Below are 19075 nucleotides of genomic sequence, written 5' to 3'. Positions count from 1 at the left end.
ACTGTTTTTTGGTGAAAAAAGCCTCTCCAAGTGGACGGAACAAGTAGAAGCGGAAAAAAACATATCAACTTTCTAACAGAGATGTTTTTTTCAACTGCTGATTTCTATAAGATGATGGATAGAAATTTAACCAAGAAGTATAAAAGAGAAGCATTTATGACTTAAAATTCTCAAAGAAATCAAATTCAAGGTTATGGAAAAAATTCCAGATTCCTTTCATTTCCCCATTTTGTGTAGTTGTTGGAAGTCCTTGCAGCTCAAAGGTTGGTGAGAAGACAGAAGTTTTCATGGTTGCATCACAAGCTTGACTAATTGTCTATAGATTTTTTACCCTCTCCAAATTACCCAGAATAATCTTCAATAGGTACATTGCAATGAAATTGTTTCTTGGTTCCCTGGCTCTGAAACCTTTTTTCGTAAATTTTGACAAATTTTCTATACATTGCCATGCTTCATGAGTAGTACTGGATGAATTTTCTAAAACCTTTGGCCTATTTAGAACAGGTTGAAAGGTGCCTATCAGTTTGTTTTGCTTGCTTTTACATTCTACATAAATCTAGATGAGTAATTTTTTTAGAAGCATCACAGTTGTGAAAATTTTGATGTATGCTGGAACCATTGGCTTCCAAATCAGTTTGTCTAGATCAATAGGATGATCATATTAGAATCTACCAAGTGCAGGATTACTGCGAGGAAAAAGGCCAGCATCATTTTCTAACTACAAGAATCAAGACTATAGATTTCGGTGGTCTCATTAGATTCTTTGGATTTTTTCCTTGTGAGATTTCTAGAAAAGTCTAACATAGAAGAGAAATTTAGATGACCAAGACAGGAGAAAAATGATAAGTGTCTGTATGTAGTTACGATAGATCAATTTTTTTGGCAGTGATTTGCTTAAAGAGTCCTTGCCAATCCATTGGTCTTTGCGGAACAAACCTTAGAACTGTGCTCAACGATGGCTAGCTTGGCTCATCGATTAGTTGATTAAGCATTTCAGGTTTAGGCTTTCTCAGATACTAAATGAGCAGGCCATTACTTTGTTCAGTCAGTTAACAGTAAAAAGTTATTTTTAAGCTCCCATCGGTAAGTTATGTAAAGCTAAAATTTGAATTGGAGCTATATTCTTGATTAATGCACCAGGCTTAATTATTGCTTAAGTCCATTGTGGCTCATTTAATAGTTTTCTGTTTTGGACATTTTTATATGTTGCCAAAATTGTTCTCGACCATGTAATAAATGACAATAATCGGTGCACTGTACTAAACATAAAAGTTTGATGTAATAAAATACAACTGCAAAATTTAGTTGAAAAGTTTAACTGATATTAAGTGGATGTGGAGTTAACTTTTTAAAGTTGTAATGATTAGCATTATCCATCTCTCCATTTACTTAATGGTTTCATTTTAAGTGCTAAAATGAGTATTAAACGTTATTCAACTTGGGCTTTACGTAAGAGCTACCACAGCAGAACAAACATGCTTATGAATTTAAGGAACTGGTTGCTGAATTGCTAGAGTTTGTTTATTACCGACAGTTTGGAAGTATCCCACTGAACTTGATGAGAAAAGGTAGTATTGATACAACTGAAATGTAAGATTGTCATACTGTGACAATCATAAGATGATCTTTCTTATTTCCAAAGAAGATCCCTTCCTTCTTAATAAAGATGCGATAGATTCTAAGTAGGTTAATCTATGGTTTACTTCTTTTTTCTGTCATCTTATAGAGGTTGTGAGAGATTTTATTTTAAGAATTAGCATTTTTGTGTTCTAGGCAAAACCTGCTGCACATAATCTCATTTTGGGGCAAAAAGATGCGATTTTGATCAACAATTTGTTAATTCAATCTCTCTGCCATTGCTGTCTTTTGATGTTTAGGAAATAAGGATCATTTTTATGTGACTTGTTCCTTTTGCAATGTCTATTGTGCTACATATTCATCTGTTAATAATGATTAAAGTTTTTTATTTGCAGAAAGACAATCTAAGGAATCAGCGTGAGAATGTTGTCCTTGCTCTAGCCAATGCACAGTCACGACTTAGCTTACCTATTGAAGCTGATCCTGTGAGTTAGGCTGTTAACCTTGAAGATTTATCTATTTGTTTGGTTTCCTTCATTTACAATGCACTTAATTTTCGGGTCTACTTTCTCATGCTATTTTGATATTGTTATCATCCTGATTTAATTAGAAGTTCAGTTGGTATATTTGCATGCAAATGTGGAAATCTCCTTGTTCTTGCTTTTTACATTTTTAAGGTAGTAAAGTTCGGCGGGAACTGAGGTACATGTTAGATGTTGTTATACAGTAGTTCCTGGCCTAGTATTTTGGAGCTTCCAGAGTTGCTGAAGGGGTATCTCTATTGCTCAAGGAATGGACTTGCTATTTTATACCCTGTTTTAGAAGGTCGCTTGCTGTTAGTCAAATACATGGTATATGCTGTTCAGGATGTTAGGCATCATTAACATGGTGACGTGTACTTCCTTTGTTCATAACTCTCACTTGCATGTAAAGATGTGGGGATGAGAAAGAAATGAAGTTCTCAAAATGTACAATGAAACTCGAACATGGAAGTATTTCATGATCATGAAATGTTGATAATTTAGGATTGGGCATTAAATATCCTATGTACGAGAGACCCTAAGTATGGCACATCATTTGTGTTGCATCATAGTCTTGCTTGGGACTGTTAAGACTGTCAACACTCTTGTTTCTCTGGAATAATGGTGCAACATCAGAGGAATGGTCTCTCTGACAGTTGAAAGCCTTTGGTAATTGTGTTGGGTGTTGTTTGCAAGGGATCTTTTGGGTGTATAAATCTTATCTTGTTTGGTTGGGGGCATACTTTGCATGGTGTTTATCTTTCTGTTTTGCATGAACAAATTTCGTAAGGTTCGCACAATATCATGTTTCAATTTTTTTATTGAATTCCCTCTGCCATAAGATTTTTGGATATACTGTTCTTTGAGATGGAATGTTGTATGTTTCAGCCAAGCATTTGCGAAATATTACTTTGAAAGAAATATTTTAGTAATCATACATCTTTCATTTGAAGGACAATTGTTGGAGTAAATGTAAAGTTGCTTTATTTTGAATTGAGACCTGAGGTTGATGTATGATATAAGCAGTCTCTTTGCATGCAAGGTAGGCATATGTGGTTCCAGTATCTAAACCCCTTGAACTTAAATCTGCGTTTTCTTCATCTATGCAATATTTTCTTGAACATAATCTTGGGCTCGAGAATAAAACAGAAAAATGGATCTGCATGGGGCCAGAAGAAAGCTATTTTTATGATTTTTTCCTCTTTTTCCCTATTTGGGGGCGCCCATCAAAACATTGATTTATATGTATACTTATTTGTTCTTCAGCTCAACCACTGTCTTTCAATTGATGCACATATGCATGGTAAAAATGTTTTGACTCTTAGTGGTGTCATCTTTTTTCTGTGCCCTCTGATGTCAAGATGTCTTATAATCAAATTCAAAGTTCAAAAACTGAGAATTTGGTAATTTGATAGTTATTTTTTTAAGGGATTTGGTGGAAATTTTTCAAGGTGTTGTTGTTAGGACTCTGTTTTAGATTTTCACGCTTAAAAAACTTAAAAAGGAAGATTTTATTAGGAGCATCTCATACTTTTTTGTGCTCATTCGGTGTATTCATGTTTTGATATTCACCAACTTTATCTAGGTAAGTGTTTGCTTCAAGGGATGAAATTTTGAAAACCCAGTAAAGCAGATTGAACAGAATTAAGAGATCTTGTGAAAGAAAAAAAGTTGAGAATTAATTATCTAGGAGCCATGCCTTTGCTATAATCTGGACATGAGATTTGCACAAATTTTAAGTTTAGATAGTGTGAAATGGTTGACATTTTGTTTCAATGCTCATAGGAGATATTCATGTGGAATACTAGGCTATTGTTTGGTACCAAAGTTCAATTTTGAGTTTATAGAATCGGTACAGTGCCAATGTTTACAAAGAGAAAGTATTTATTTTCCTGATATATCTAGCCTTTGAAAATGCTACATGGAAAAAATGTCAATGGATATTTCAGAGCAAATGCCTGAAAGAAGTGCTGAAACAGAATCTTTTGATGTTGATTCATGTCTTCATTTTCGGTCAGCAAATGGCAAAACACCTTCCAAACCTATTCAACTCGGAAATCTGATTGTGTCCAAAAATGGATTGGTAAACAGGCACGTAGTTGGGTTGCTTAGTCTCCTTGAATTCTTGTTTGTCTGTTCATTTGTTACCTCAAATCCCTTTTGCCCTTTTCATATATGCTTAGTTATCCATCTATTAATATCATGTGCAATTGATATAAACTACATGCGATTCCATTGCTTCATTAGTGCAAATTTATTTTATGCTTTTTGAGTAACAGAAGGTAATCCATTATTTGTCCTTTGCAGAAAATTGATGAAAAGGCTGTAAAAGAGGTCTTCTTGAAGGTGTTGGATAATTACATAAAATGGTGCAGATATTTGCGGATTCGTCTTGTGTACAATAGGTGTATTTTGCACCCTGTGAAGAATTTGTAGCCTTTTTATTTAGTAGATTTATCTTATTTCATGTAGTCTGCTTATGTAAAGAAAATTTTGCACTTGTGGTGTTGATAAGATAATTCTCATCTTATAGTGCCAGTAATCAGTTCTAAGCCTATTCTCTTTCAGTTTGGAAGCCATCAATAGGGACAGGCAGCTTTTTCTTGTTTCTCTGTACTTCTGCATATGGGGTGAAGCAGCAAATGTCCGATTTCTTCCTGAATGTATCTGTTATATATTCCACCATGTAAGTACTTCATGCTTTTTTTGCTATGCTGTTTGTTTGGGTGACATGCTTTGTTAGGAGTTTTACTGTTTCTATGGTTCTAAAGATTTTCTGTTGGACCTAAAGAATATTACTGTGGGTTAGGCAGCATGATTTGGACCAGGTTGTCTGCGGATGCCACGAGGCATTTCAGACCCAAATCCACTTTTATCTCTCTCTGTGGTCTAGTATGTATGATGGTGATAGTTGTTATCCTAGTCTAAATTCAGTTCTGAGTTCTGAACCATCAAATTTACAAACTTGAAATTTGTGAGGTAAATCCATGAAGTGTTCACCTTGTCTTTTTGGCAATGGAATTGACTTGATGAAATTTTGCTATTACATGTTCTATATGTATAGACGATTGTGGGATATTAATCAAATAAGTCAAATAAGTGCACTAAAATCGAAACTGAGGAAGATCTCTAGTTGAAAGCTCTCGGTCTTCCGGTCACGAAACAACATCGATGAAGGCATGTGGGTGCATCCATGGTGGGGACTGTAACTTTCTATAAATTTCCCATTTGTCATTTAGTGACTGAACTTTGCTTATTCATTTTTTTGAGGATTGACGAATCAAATGATATTTCTGTTCCAACTTTTGCCTTTTCTTCACCCACTGGATCAAATCTTTCCTTGCTGTAATGGTTCAGTTCCTATTAGTGTCCGTAACACAAGTTGAATCCCAGATTTATGTGTTGGATTCCGTTCACCTTGTGGTTGGGAACTAATGGTTGGCTCTGTCTACAAAGATTTTGGATTTGTTCACAATGATCAAATTATATCTGGTCTTGTTTCCTCTTTTCCAGCCACTCTTGATACAATTTTTAAATATCGGCGAGCAAAGCTTCTTGTCACAAATGGTAAAAGTTTGAAAAGAATGAAGAAGAGCATCTTGAGGATAGTAAGAAAGAATCCACTTTTGGTCAATTGAGATACTGCTTCTGACTCAGTTCCATTCCTCATTTCTATTTGTCTTTAGAGTCTTCCAGTTGCATGTTTTCCAATATGAGATAAAAAGTAATAAAGTTAGCATCCTGAAACTCGGTACTGGTTATAATTGTGCATTAAAAATCATGGGGAGCTTATCGTGCATGGGCTTTTTTTATTTATTGTGAGAATCTATGCAGATGGCTAGGGAATTGGATGCTATCTTGGATCATGGAGAAGCTCACCCTGCTTCAAATTTTACAAACGAAGACGGTGTGGTGTCCTACCTCGAGCAAGTCATCTGTCCTATATATAAGATAATGCAGGAGGTAAGTAAACTTTGTGCTTTATGGCTATATCTCTATAGAGATATAGCCATAAAGCACATATCAGACATGTTTCTTTGTTGAATTACGGATATTTTTTTAAAGCTTGAATTTGGAAGTGTTGTGTGGAAATTTATTTTTACCTGCTCCCTATTGAAACTTAAATATGTTGTGGAACGTATCTGCCTTGAATAATGTGGATGAATGCTGTAAGCTTCAATCTTTGTTGATATTACTCCGAGTATTGTCCTCTTCATTCTTGTGTAATCCCGCTCCCTTGAAAGAATTCCTCTGTTGAATCATGAAGGGATCATGCATATTGGTTTTTGGATTTTTCTTATGTATGCTATTAGCATAAAAATTTCTTTATTCATACTGGTCTCGATTTACCTCTCATGTATAATGGGATCATGAAAAATCTCTCATCTGATTTTGTGCTAAGTATCTAGTGTATAGAATTTTTTTACAATGACAATGCTTAGGGTTTATCCTTTTAAAATTTCTGCATTCTTTGTTTTAGAATAAGGTTTACTGCTTAATTGGAAGAAATAAAATAGGGGTCATTGGGTTTGTTGTTGGTCTCTACTTGATGTTTTCTCTCTGTATTCTTCTAGTTTTGATCTACTGACTCTATGCATGAATGAGGCTTACTAGAATATAAGGCTGCTTGCACACCATAATCATGTAATTAACCTTTCATCTGATTAAGCTTTGACATTTAACAATTTTTCCTGTAAAACCAAATATGTACTTCCTAATACCTACTGCAGCAGCTAATAGGTGGAGCTCAACAGGTCATTTGGGATTGCAGTGGCTTATGCTAAAGCAATTTTTGCTTGAGCTTTTAAAAAAAAGTAGTGCTTCACAAAAGTTCATAGTCCTGTTGTTTGGGAGCCTATTGGCCAAAGTACTTTTTCTGTTGGATATTGCTTGAGTTTGAATTTTTAAAATACATTTGTGTCCTAGTTTTAAGTTTATGATAAAACAGGCGAAGTTTACTTGTAATTCTTAAAAAAAGAAAAGCTATTCAAAAAGCAGCAGTTTTAAGGTTGTACTGAAAGTGCTTCTAATAACCGGTAACCCTATCCTGAATTTACAAAATGATGCTTATCAAATCAAACACTTTAAAAGAGCTTTAATCATTTAGAAGTACTTTTGGCAAAAGCTCAGTATCATGGGCACCAAACTTTATGCTGCATGGACGTTGGCTACAACCAAAACTGTTTTTGTTTTATTGTTGTTGATTCTAGGAAAATGGTTCTGCTTTGTACTTTATTATGTTGGATTGCCAGCCATTGGCCCACTCAGTTTTACTTGAATCAGGAATATCAACTTGATCTTGGCAACTTTAAGTTGAATTAATGCTGTCTTATTTTCACCTACTATCTTTCTATTTGCAAGATGCTTTAAAAGGAGTTTTCCTGATCAAGCTCTAGTTTGATGCCAGTCTGATGCTGCCTAAAAACATTGCTCTTGCTGATATATATTTACTACTTTAAGTCTATAATTCTTGTGGCTTTTTGAATGACTTTATAGTTGTGTAAGCAATTGGTACCAGCTCTTTTTATGTGGTTGTCAAAATTTTGATGCTAATAACATAAAAATGTAAAGCAGATCTCTCTTTTCCCTCGTCAATATGTGATGTTTGTGTCATGTTTAGGCTGCCTATATGCGCATAAATGTTGAATTCTTAAAATTTACCATTAGTCATGGAAACCCGTCTTTGGCATTTATGGGATTTAACTTTCATATGGTTCATATCTAGTTGCTCCTTGTTATTTGTAGGCAATCACTGTTGTAACAGTGTATGTGAATATCATTGATCGATCATCTTTTATGGGGTGAAAGTGAAATATAAGTTTTCTGAATTTGAGTTCAAACGATTTTCATCTGTTAAAGTCCCCTTTTAAGTCTCTGCCAAACACTCATTTGTTTTTCTTTGCTGCATTTGTGTTTGTTCTCTATTTTCTTCATCTTAGGAAGCAAAAGGAGGAAATACTGGGAAAGCCCATTCAGAGTGGCGGAACTATGATGACTTCAATGAATATTTCTGGTTTGATTTTTCTTGATATTATTGTGGACTTTTTGAATGCGATTTCATTGCCTCTGCTTCATCTATGGTTTCTTGCTGATAGGTCTCCGGCTTGCTTTGAGTTGAGCTGGCCCATCAAGAAAGATTCTTCATTCCTGTTGGAGCCTAAAGGGCGGAAAAGGGTTGGTATCAGCCATGATTAGTATTACCATACTCCAATGTTTTCTTTGTTGTGTCATCTGAGTATTTAAATCATAAACTATTTGCACATAACCTTAATTTTTTCAGATGTGTTGGAAGCAAAAGAGGGAACTAATCTTTTCTCCTTTTTTTTTTAATTATTTTTTCCTTCTGTTGTGTCATGGGTAATTCTGATTGTGAGGAAATGGGGAAGAATTGAGATTATGACTACTGCACCTATGATGCATCATTTCCTCAGAGTTGATGTTGTTTCTCTTAGCTTGCTGAGTTCCTAATGGCAGCTTATGAACCAAAATCACTTTGTTTAAACCTTTGGCTTAGCTGCTTTACATAAGTAGTTTGAGCGTACATGCATTACATGTGTGACAGGTCACTTTTTGTGATGAAAATTTGCGTATATTTACCCTGTGAGATTAGTAAGAAGAAGAAAATACAGATGTATTTTTTTGGGTTGAAATTTATTAACATTTGAATAATGGGTGTATTTTATTTACTTAATTGGTAACATTTTCGTGTAAACAGTACCTTTTTCCATAAAAGAAAAACCATTGCCAAGTTATAATGAAGTTATGTTCAAACGCAAACTGAAGTTATTCTATTGCAACAAAGTGCAAACATTTTGCTATTAAAATTACAGTTTTAAAGTTATTTCATGCGACAAAGGTTCATTTTTCATGTGTACAAAAATCCTGTTTTGATTCTAAATTATATCCTAGATAATGTTATCTTTGTATTTTGTCCATTTGGCCTATCCTTTTCCACTCTTTTAATTGCGTTACTTCTGGTTAAATTTCATTGATATTCTCCCTAACCTTAAATATATGGTCGATGCATCAAATGGTTGATTTCCCTATGACTTGGAATATTTGTATAATAGAAGGGAAATCATTAAAACTTTGAATTTTAGATAATCTAAAACATCTTATACACATATAGCTCATCTTAATTTGAATATGAACTTTACCTAGGTTTTCAGGTATAATTGTAGAAAAGGCAACCAAGAAACTAAGAAAAGTTAAATGCATTTTTCCTAAATTGAATTAACTTACTATCATATGGGAAAAATAGTTGAATGACTTCATATATAGTTTAGCATCAAGTATGCTACACTAAATCTCAATAGGCATTGAAACATTATGTTCATTTTGATGTAAGAATGAAAAGATTTAAACATTAATTAGTATCATTGTGTAAAATTTTGCCTAAAAGCAAATTATATTTGTGTCTGTGCCCCTGAGGAAGCTAGTATATATTGTTAAGATAGCGTTGCTTAAAAAATTTCACTTTGTTAAAGTTTCTTAGAAGTTGAGTAAAGTTTGATAGGCTTCAAAGGCCATCTCAGAAAACCAAATTGTTGGAAGGCATGTTATATCCCCATAAAGGTAAACTGGAACTAAGTTGACTTTTGTGCTTGTTTCAGAAAGGAGAGTTAGGAGGCAAAACTTTTTTCTGATCACACAACAGAAAAAGATAAATAATTAATTTCACATTCATTGCTCTCCTTTTGTTTTAAATGCTGCAAGTTGCTCTGCGTAGAAAAAGTTTGAATTTTGATTTTCTTAGTGCAACCTTGAGGTGGCTTGTGCTCCAATATTCGTGCTCATTGCTCCAAGTAAATGCCTGTGAGCCGATGAATGGTTTAGAAAATTGACTTGGTCAGAGAGTATTGTCTTGCTAAATAGGCAAGGCATTTTGCCTATGCTCTCCAAATGAACTTAGCTAGACTAATGTGATGCAGTTGACATCTAAGACAACATAGTGAGCAAGCCAAAATATCCTCAGCATCTTATGTATTTTACTTCATTGAATATAGACCTTTCAGACACAAAGTTGTACACTTTATAGTTTATACTTATGTGGTTTTTGGTGAATTTGACAATATATACATGTTCGCTTGCTGGTGATTTCTGCATCAAGGATTGAGTATCTTGAAAATGTATGCATTGAATTTTATATATTTGTTTGCTGAATTAGATTGAGTTCAAATTAGGCCATCACAAGTCCGTGTCCAACCTAAATGGATGAAAGGCACCTCATTAAGTCTAGAAATCTTGGGCCAAAATTATATCCCTTATATCACTGCTAAACGGTTATCTGAAAGTGACAATTTTATAAAGTGAGCACAAATTGTATGATTACTGACCACAAATGGAAAGGTAAACTTTAGTTTGCAATAATATCTGCGTCGCCCTTTGCAACTATAGGCCACCAAGAAGATGATCTTTGTGGACTTATTTCAACTAAGTTGCTCACACTTGCAACTCAACTGCAGTTGATCAGAACTCCATTTAAATAGTTGTACTGGGATAAGTGTTCGACTGTGGAGAGGATTGGCTTGATTTATAACTGGTTACTAGGTTGTAATATCGGAGGAAGTTAAAAACGATGCAAATTCAAATAAAACGTGAATCTTTTATCAATTAATTAATATTGAATTGGCTTTAACTTTTGATTATCAAGCCATTGTTTTCTATTATTACAAATATGAGAGTGCAGACCCAGTACTCTGACGCAGAATTTCATAGGCTGTCATAACTCAAATTAAGTACAGAAGAATGTCAAAATGAAAAATTCAATTACCAGTTTAGTAATTGTGTTAGTAAGAAAGATATTGATACAGGTTTCAAAATTAGATTAAGACTCTAATTCTTCTTCCTGTGTTCATCTATAGATATAGGAGTTACGGCTTAACAGTATTTACCCATGGTGGTAGGTTTCAAAGCCTCACGTGTTTGTCTTGCCAAGAAATTTTCTTGTTCTTGTTGCCTGATACCAATTCTTAAAATGATCAAACCTAAAAGCCATATTATATCTGATTTTTGCATTCTTGTTTGATGTGTACTATGCAAAACTTCTTCCTCAAGAATATCCTTTCAATTTAAAATTTTATCCCTTAATAAAATTAAGGAAATTTAATTAAACAGAACTATATTCCTAAAAATGAACCTCAATGTTGGTATTACAGAAGTAGCCTGAAAATTACAGAAGGGGCTTTCAATTGTGGAGACATAATACAGCCATTGATATTTATAGGAGGGCATTGAGGAAACAAAAATCTAAATCACCTGACTCAAACTCCCACTTTTAATTAAATAAATGCTGTTGTACAGTACAGAAATTATTTGCGATAAAAAACAGAGTTCAGAGCTGTAGCTTAGTAGTTAACCAGCATTATGGAGCCTGAAGTTCTATATCATCTTGTCCCTGGAATTAACATTGGAGTTGTTGGACTGTGTCAGTTCCCTGGGAAGTTCATTTAGTCATCCGATACTGAGTCACTTTAACACTGATGATTTTATGCTTGGCAATGTTTTAGCTTCTGCTTGATCTTTATGTCATAACTTGACCTTTTGTCTTAATTTATCTACTTGTGCAGACAGGTAAAAGCACATTTGTCGAGCATCGGACTTTTCTTCACTTGTATCAAAGTTTTCATCGTATGTGGATATTTTTGGCTGTAATGTTTCAGGTCATTTCCACATCCAGTGTTTTGTTTTTTATGAGATGTTGAATGTTTGATTGTTCCTTGCATAATCTGGAATACTCTGATTTCAGATCTTGACCATTATTGCCTTTAATGGTGGAAAAATTAATCTCAATACTTTCAAGACAGTACTTAGTGTGGGTCCAACATTTGCAATCATGAATTTTGTGGAAAGTAAGTTATGCTCTGCTACAGTTTCTAATTTAAATTCTTTGATCAGTTGTGAGATCTTAAACTTACTGTTGCATGCTTGGATCTGTTCATAGGTTCTTTGGATGTCCTACTTATGTTTGGTGCTTATACAACGGCAAGAGCCATGGCTATCTCAAGGCTTGTTATTAGGTTTTTTTGGTGGGGTCTGAGCTCTGTCTTTGTGACATATGTGTATATGTGAGTCTAAACACTGGTTTTTAGTTTTTCCAACTATATTTGCTGATGCAAAAACTTGTTGCTGATAACCTATACCAAATTTCAGAAAAGTTTTGCAGGAAAGAAATAAAAATGCAGATCCCCTCTACTTTCGGATATATGTCCTGGTTCTAGGCGTTTATGCTGGACTACGACTTATTTTGGCCCTCTTCTTGAAAATACCAGCGTGTCACACATTTTCTGAAATGGTTGATCAGTCGTTCTTTCAGTTTTTCAAGTGGATCTATCAGGTAACAGTATGGATCTGAGCAATAGTGCACTTCAAATTTTTCTTGAACCATTCCAATTGTTATTGTGCTTGAATAAATTGACAGGAGCGATATTTTGTTGGCCGAGGTCTTGTTGAAAAAACAACTGACTATTTAAGGTTTGTTTTTTTCCTCTTTGGACCTTGGTTTTGGTGCCTAGGTTTTTTTATTTTTTAACCTATTTTGGACATACACAAGACTGTAGTTCTGGCCTTACTGCATGCAATTGTTTTCTCTAAGTTTTGGTCACGAGTTTTCTATTGGTACAATTACTATCTTTCTGTTGCAATGAAATGTGTCTACTACTATGTGAAATCTTGCCTTGTCAAAAGGATGCTTTAGTTATTTCCATGGATCACATCCGTTACCTGCTTCAAGTCTCTGAATAAAATACATTGGAGTTCCAGAATTTGCTTTCAGTTCAGATTTCTTGGTTACAAAATCTTCCACCACCTAACAAACAACAAAGGAAAAAGGAATTGAAAGAGGACTATGTCTTGTGAATGGTTTCCCTTGCTGCTTTTGATAAAACCAAAGCAGACTATGTCCTAAAAAGCTGAATGGTTCCATTACTTAAAGTTATATGCTTAATATACCCGGGGTTTGGTAAAGAATGGGAGGCAGTACAGGACTTAAAATTGCTTTCTCATGGTTTTCCACTTTGTGCTATCAAACTAGCATTTCTTCAGCTTCTCCATGTTATTCTCATTGGTTGAACTTTTTATGTGAAAACTGCCGTTCTTTTACATGAATGGATGGTTAGATGTGCAAATGCAGCATGATGTAACTCATTCTCCACCACTGCCTGTCTTGTTATAGTGCTGCAATGCTGAGTTACTTGTGTTTTGTGCTGCTGCAGATATGTGCTTTTCTGGCTGGTAATCTTTGTTTGCAAGTTCACGTTTGCATACTTTCTTCAGGCAAGTCACTTTCCCTGAACTTGACACTCAAAGCTTGATATCTGGATTAATAAAGTATAGACCAGACACTGACTCACAATATGCAAAATTGATATTGTGTTATCGCTTACATGTGCTGGGCTAGATGAGAAGAGTGCACCTTATTCTTCTGTTGTTAATTGGTGCAGATTAAACCACTAGTTGAACCGACCAATATCATTGTAAAACTTCCATCCTTGCAATACTCGTGGCATGATCTAGTATCAAAGAGTAAGCCATTTTATGTATTTATCATTTATTTGTCTCATTCGAACTGGATATATTTTTTTCCCATTTAATGTAGTTCTTTCTTAATGGTGGATTTGGATAATTTTATTTATTCATGTCATTATCATCTTATCGAGTTATATACCTTGAGCAGAGTTGCTATACAGGTGTAAAAAGAGATTTGCCAATTAATGCTTAGTCTTGTATATGGTGGTGGGAGGGGTTGGGCCTTTTTCTTAACCCTAAGGCTGTGTTTCTTGTCACCAAATTTCAAGGAATCTGGTTCTGCTTTTGCCTTCTGTATCTCAGCAAGAAGAGGAACCAAATTCGTTCTTCTTTTAAATCTTTGCTATAGCTTCCACCGATTTGCTTCTCTGTCGATTAAGCAGACAATTATATGCTTCTAAATTTAGATGGCATCAATTATCTCTTCATATTACAAGAAGTTATTGTACAACCTACAGAACCAGTCTACTCTTTTTTTTTTTTGGGTGCTTCAAGGGATGTAGCTCCTCATAGTTACTACAACTTATCAGCTCAGATGAAAGTGCAGAATTATTATACTAATTGTTCCCATTTAATGATTGTTGTGGGGAAATGATACAGAATTGATTCCTGAATAGTTTTGTCTCTGTTTTAATTGTTGTTCATGTTCTTTGGCAGGCAATAATAATGCATTGACAGTAGCTAGCCTTTGGACTCCTGTTGTGGCTGTGAGTATTATCTAATTCATTCTGTTTATTCCGATATTCAATAATCATGTGGAATTGGTTTTGTAGCTCCCTTTTTTTTTGTTGGGGTTTTTTTTGGGGGGGGGGTGCGATCAAGCAAAAGTGCTTCCCTTGGATTTGAGCATCTGAATTTTGAAGCTAGATATGGCTTGACATAGGTGTCTTGGTATTGATAGGATTGCCTGCTGAATGTCTTCTGTTCCTTTTGTCCTTTGTTGAAGTACATGGTTTCCAGCTGTAGAAACATGAAAGAGTCCCGAACAATTCCTTCTGTCTGCTACTTTTTCTTGCTTTTAATTTAACAAAAGAATGTTTGAGGTGTCTTTTAGCCTAGGATTTGATAACAAGAAGAATGATGCAGCGTAAAGTGTGGGTGTATAGGAGATGAAAAGGATGGTACACTAAGTGTACCTTCTCCGGCACTTATTAGGTAAATCTGCTAATAAGATTTAAAACATTCAAGAGAAAAAAGTAATAATTGCCTGTCATTGTAACCCCAATTTGATGAAGTGCTCTCTGGTTGCTGAAAATTTGGAGAAGAATAAAGTGATCCCCTCTCCATATTTTTCACTTTGGAATAAAGTACTGCTGAAGGTATTGGTTCTGATAAAGGTTTTGCAAAATACGGAACCAAAGTTTTGACTCTTTGTCTGGGCACGTACTCTTGTTCAGTCAGCTTCTAGTTACTCTAAAACCTGTAAGAGCATTAATTAATAATATCTGAAGTAGTGGACAAATCGATGAACTACTAGTCACATAAATACAACTATCAGAGAACATCTAAAACGTATTACCCTGTACAAGATACCAAGTGCCTGTGAGTGGAGACGCAAGAATGCCTGAATCTACCTACCCTCATCCGTCTGTATTTCCAAAGAAATGATATAATTAATCACATTTTGTGAATCTTAGGAATGTGAAGAAGCTAACTTTTCAAGTATTATGTCCTATTGCAATGTAAATTGTTTACCAGTTTCGCATGATATTAACTGCTTGCTTGGCTTTGTTGAGATAATCCATCAGACAAGCTCTGGTGCATTGTTAGGTGAAAATTTTGAGAAAAATTTCAGACTGATGTATAAAGCTGCTTTAAACTTTCTCATAAGCTGAAAAACCTCATAAGGTGTTGTGCTTTGTTCTTTGGCCAATTTACCCGCTACTTTGATTATCGGTTGTACTAAGTTGTTTCTGTGTTTTTGCTTTGATTTTCTGTATCTGCAGATTTATCTCATGGATATTCACATTTGGTATACTCTGTTGTCTGCAATTGTTGGTGCTGTGATGGGTGCACGGGCTCGTCTAGGAGAGGTACCAATATGTGGCTAGAATTAACTGGTTTATTTTGGTGTAGGAATTATTTTTCTTGGTCATGCCTTTGAAATCTGTGGCTGTATGTTACTGTCACTTTTGTTAGCATTATACTTATGCAATCTCAATTATTATTTAAAAAAAAATTATTTTGGTAGATCCGTTCAATTCAAATGCTACATAGACGTTTTGAGAGCTTTCCAGAAGCCTTTGTCAAGAATCTGGTCTCTTCCCGGATTAAGAGGTAGCATAAATGTCTTGATCTAACAGAATCTGGTTACCTTGGCAATGTTCGAATTTCTATAACCTCAATCATTTTGCTGATTATATTTTTGCTGCCTTTTGCAGGATGCCCTTTGACCGACAACATTCGCAGGTAGATTATTACATTAACTTTTTGTTCAAATTTTTGATATCTCTGAGTTAATTTTTGTTGGAGACGAAATAATACTTGAGATGTCAAATTGAATATGAGGCATGAGAAAGATGTTGCAGGTAGATTACTGCATTAAGTTTTTGAATCTGTTTTGTTGCAAAAGCATTTTCCATTAATTTTTTGAATCTGTTTTGGCACTTGGGTTGTTTGCAATACAATTTCTAGTTGCTGCATATTTTGGACTTTTCCAGCTAAAGATTATCATGACTTTAACAATCATTGTAAAAGATCAGCTCTACATGTGCTACTGGAAGAAAGAAATGAGTCAGCATGGTGACTCTTGCCAGGCCAGTTCTTCTAGTCTTGGAAAGCTAAATAAAACTTGTGGCAAGATGGTCTGAGGATGTCTGGGGGTCATACCACAGTTAGAAAATTCATTTTAGTTTTAGATGGCTGTTATGTTTGACAATTAATTAAAATTTCCTTCTCTCTGTGTTTACTTTTTGTTAATTCATGCCACTTCTCTAGGTTCATTTTTGATACTTTGGTCATTAAGTGAAGTGATTTTCATCTTAATTCAATTTATATTGTTATGACATGACAAGTAGATCATAATAACGTGAATGACACCTCCAAAAGTGTTTTACAGTCCTTGGAGCCGCTCCACCAAAGTATTGTGATTTGGATGCTTTAATGTAATTCTATTGTTGGAATTTAACTGCATGTTAAACCAGTCTTGTTCTTCAACTGTTCTGAGTTTGTACTTGTTTATACAACTGCTGGAGTTGCAGCTTTCCTTCTTAGTTTACTTATTTCCTGATTTTGATAATTGCACCAAGGATCCTTTTAGTTGTCTCTCCTTTTTTCTGTGTTGGGAACATTGGGGGACACCCTCCTGCCCATATGCATGATTAGTTGGAGGTGGTCACTAGTTTTTGTTGCTAGTTCTTGTAAATTTTAAAAATGCAACAGGTACTTTTCCAACAAAATTTATAGTAACCTCCCAAAAAGCAACCTATAAAACACACCAACGCCATGGTCACCTCTTCTTCTTCCACCACCACCACTCTCTCACTTTCCCCACCCAACCTCCCCCCAACCAGCTCCAGCACTCTCCATGACCGCCACCGCCAGCGCTCCCCTCCTTCCTCCCCTCTTTCCTTCTCTCCCTCTCTTCTCCCCCTTTTTCTGCCCCCCATCTCCTCCCTCAACCCTGCAAATCTGTGGCCAGATCCCTTTGCAACCTTGGTTGTGACTGGATCTGGACCAGGGTCCAGTTACTATCAGATCTGGGATTTTTTTTGGGGGGGGGGGTTTGGGGGTGGGAAAGGGAGGGGAGGGAGTGGTGGTGGTGGTGGGGGGGGGAGGGGGTAGAGGTGGTGGAGGAATATCTAAATAAAAACTCAAAAACATCAGAAGAAAACACATTCTATCGGTTTTTTAAAAACTTTTTCTACAGTAAAGTTTAATAAAAATTTTTTGAAAATACCCAATCAGTGCTGATTCATTTCAAAGTATCTCATGAGCATTTTCAGTAGAGGCTTGGCAGCTAGAAGCAAGGTAATCTTTTTAAGTCGTTTTATGTTGGCTTATAAGCAAAGGATGGTTGGTTGTACTGGATTACCAGCCCAGGATACATATTTTTGCCTTTTGTGGCGATGGTGAAAATTAGGTGACTCAATGGCTGATGCCTGACTAAACTTGCTAATTGTCACCAGAATAATGTAAGCGAAATAATGGCTATAGAATAATTTTCTTAAGGCTGTTTTTTTTATAATATGTTGGATTAAATTTTTTCATTTGTTTAAGAATTTTCTATGAGTAGATTCATGAACTTTTAGCAGGAGTTTTAAATAATTGGTTTGTCTGCCGTTTGATAAAAGTTAGAATCAGAAATAAATTGGTCCTTAGCTATGCTAACCTGTCATCAAGGGCATCTGCAATTCCTACCCACTGCTAGTATCTTGTTGCCAAATGATGAATGGGTTTATTAAAATCATTTTACAACTAGGGCACTTGTCCTGGATGTTTCCTGAATTAGAAAACTTATTTTCCAAAATTATTTTTGCTGCATCTATTATTGCTCTGAACAGGGATATTTCCTTTCAGGATTCTCATGATAATAACAAAGAGTATGCAGCTATATTTTCTCCATTTTGGAATGAGATCATCAAAAGCTTACGTGAAGAAGATTATATTAGTAATAGGTAAATTGGTGACACTTTTGTACTTGGTGTTGAAAACTTGTGTAATGATTGCACCTCTTAATCCATATTCATTCTCATTATTGGCATTTGCTAACCCCTGGCCACCACCGCTACATGCTGGTTTCCATTTTATTCCAGAGAGATGGACTTGCTATCAATGCCGAGCAACATAGGAATTATTAGATTGGTTCAATGGCCTCTGTTTCTTCTTAGCAGTAAGGTGTTATCAATTATCTTTATGCTACTCTCTTAATTACTGAAGCACTTGGAGGTGGATGTTCTTTTTGTAAGTATTATTAAGCCGTGTATTTTTTCAGATCTTATTGGCAATTGATTTAGCTCTGGATTGCAAAGATACACAAGCAGACCTCTGGAGTAGAATATGCAGGGATGAATACATGGAATATGCTGTTCGGGAGTGCTACAACAGTATTGAAAAAGTTTTACATTCTCTGGTTGATGGGGAAGGGAGACTGTGGTATGACTTTCTTCTACTATTTTTTGTGCATAAAGCTCATATTTAGTTTTATTTTGTTAGATATTTACCATTTCACGTTTACAGATCATTCTTGTTTCCTTCTATTCATTCATTACAGGGTTGAAAGGATATTTCGTGAGATCAACAACACTATTCAGGAGGGTTCACTTGTGATCACTCTTAATCTTAGGAAGCTTCCTGTTGTTCTATCGCGATTTACAGCACTCACTGGATTGCTGGTAACTTTTCCTTATAAATTAAGGAAACCAATTGATTCAAGAATGATTAACTGATGTAACCAATAAGAAGTGTTATGCTTTTACTTCTGCTACCATCATTCAACTTGGCAATATCTC

At 35.2% G+C, this 19075-nt stretch overlaps 1 protein-coding gene across 2 annotated transcripts in view; it reads left to right on the top strand.

Moving 5' to 3' along the window:
• Window positions 1-19075, top strand: part of LOC113739843 (callose synthase 10) — a 39187-nt gene that overhangs the window by 4021 nt on the left and 16091 nt on the right. For both annotated transcript variants that reach the window (XR_011813016.1, XM_027267202.2), the window contains exons 7-27: window positions 1974-2063; window positions 4407-4504; window positions 4668-4785; window positions 5934-6062; window positions 8039-8112; window positions 8195-8273; window positions 11669-11761; window positions 11848-11950; window positions 12043-12166; window positions 12252-12435; window positions 12520-12572; window positions 13313-13373; window positions 13541-13622; window positions 14283-14332; window positions 15572-15658; window positions 15817-15902; window positions 16007-16034; window positions 18144-18241; window positions 18380-18461; window positions 18559-18719; window positions 18838-18958. Coding sequence is in view for 1 of the 2 variants with exons in the window: in XM_027267202.2 (XP_027123003.2) it covers window positions 1974-2063; window positions 4407-4504; window positions 4668-4785; window positions 5934-6062; window positions 8039-8112; window positions 8195-8273; window positions 11669-11761; window positions 11848-11950; window positions 12043-12166; window positions 12252-12435; window positions 12520-12572; window positions 13313-13373; window positions 13541-13622; window positions 14283-14332; window positions 15572-15658; window positions 15817-15902; window positions 16007-16034; window positions 18144-18241; window positions 18380-18461; window positions 18559-18719; window positions 18838-18958 (2001 nt within the window). In the remaining variant the exon portion in view is untranslated. The remainder of the gene's footprint in view (window positions 1-1973; window positions 2064-4406; window positions 4505-4667; window positions 4786-5933; window positions 6063-8038; window positions 8113-8194; window positions 8274-11668; window positions 11762-11847; window positions 11951-12042; window positions 12167-12251; window positions 12436-12519; window positions 12573-13312; window positions 13374-13540; window positions 13623-14282; window positions 14333-15571; window positions 15659-15816; window positions 15903-16006; window positions 16035-18143; window positions 18242-18379; window positions 18462-18558; window positions 18720-18837; window positions 18959-19075) is intronic.

The sequence above is a fragment of the Coffea arabica genome, chromosome 4c, assembly GCF_036785885.1.
Source record: "Coffea arabica cultivar ET-39 chromosome 4c, Coffea Arabica ET-39 HiFi, whole genome shotgun sequence".
Lineage (NCBI taxonomy): Eukaryota > Viridiplantae > Streptophyta > Magnoliopsida > Gentianales > Rubiaceae > Coffea > Coffea arabica.
The sequence above is the reverse complement of the archived record's forward strand: the minus strand, read 5'-3'. Positions and strand labels throughout refer to the sequence as shown.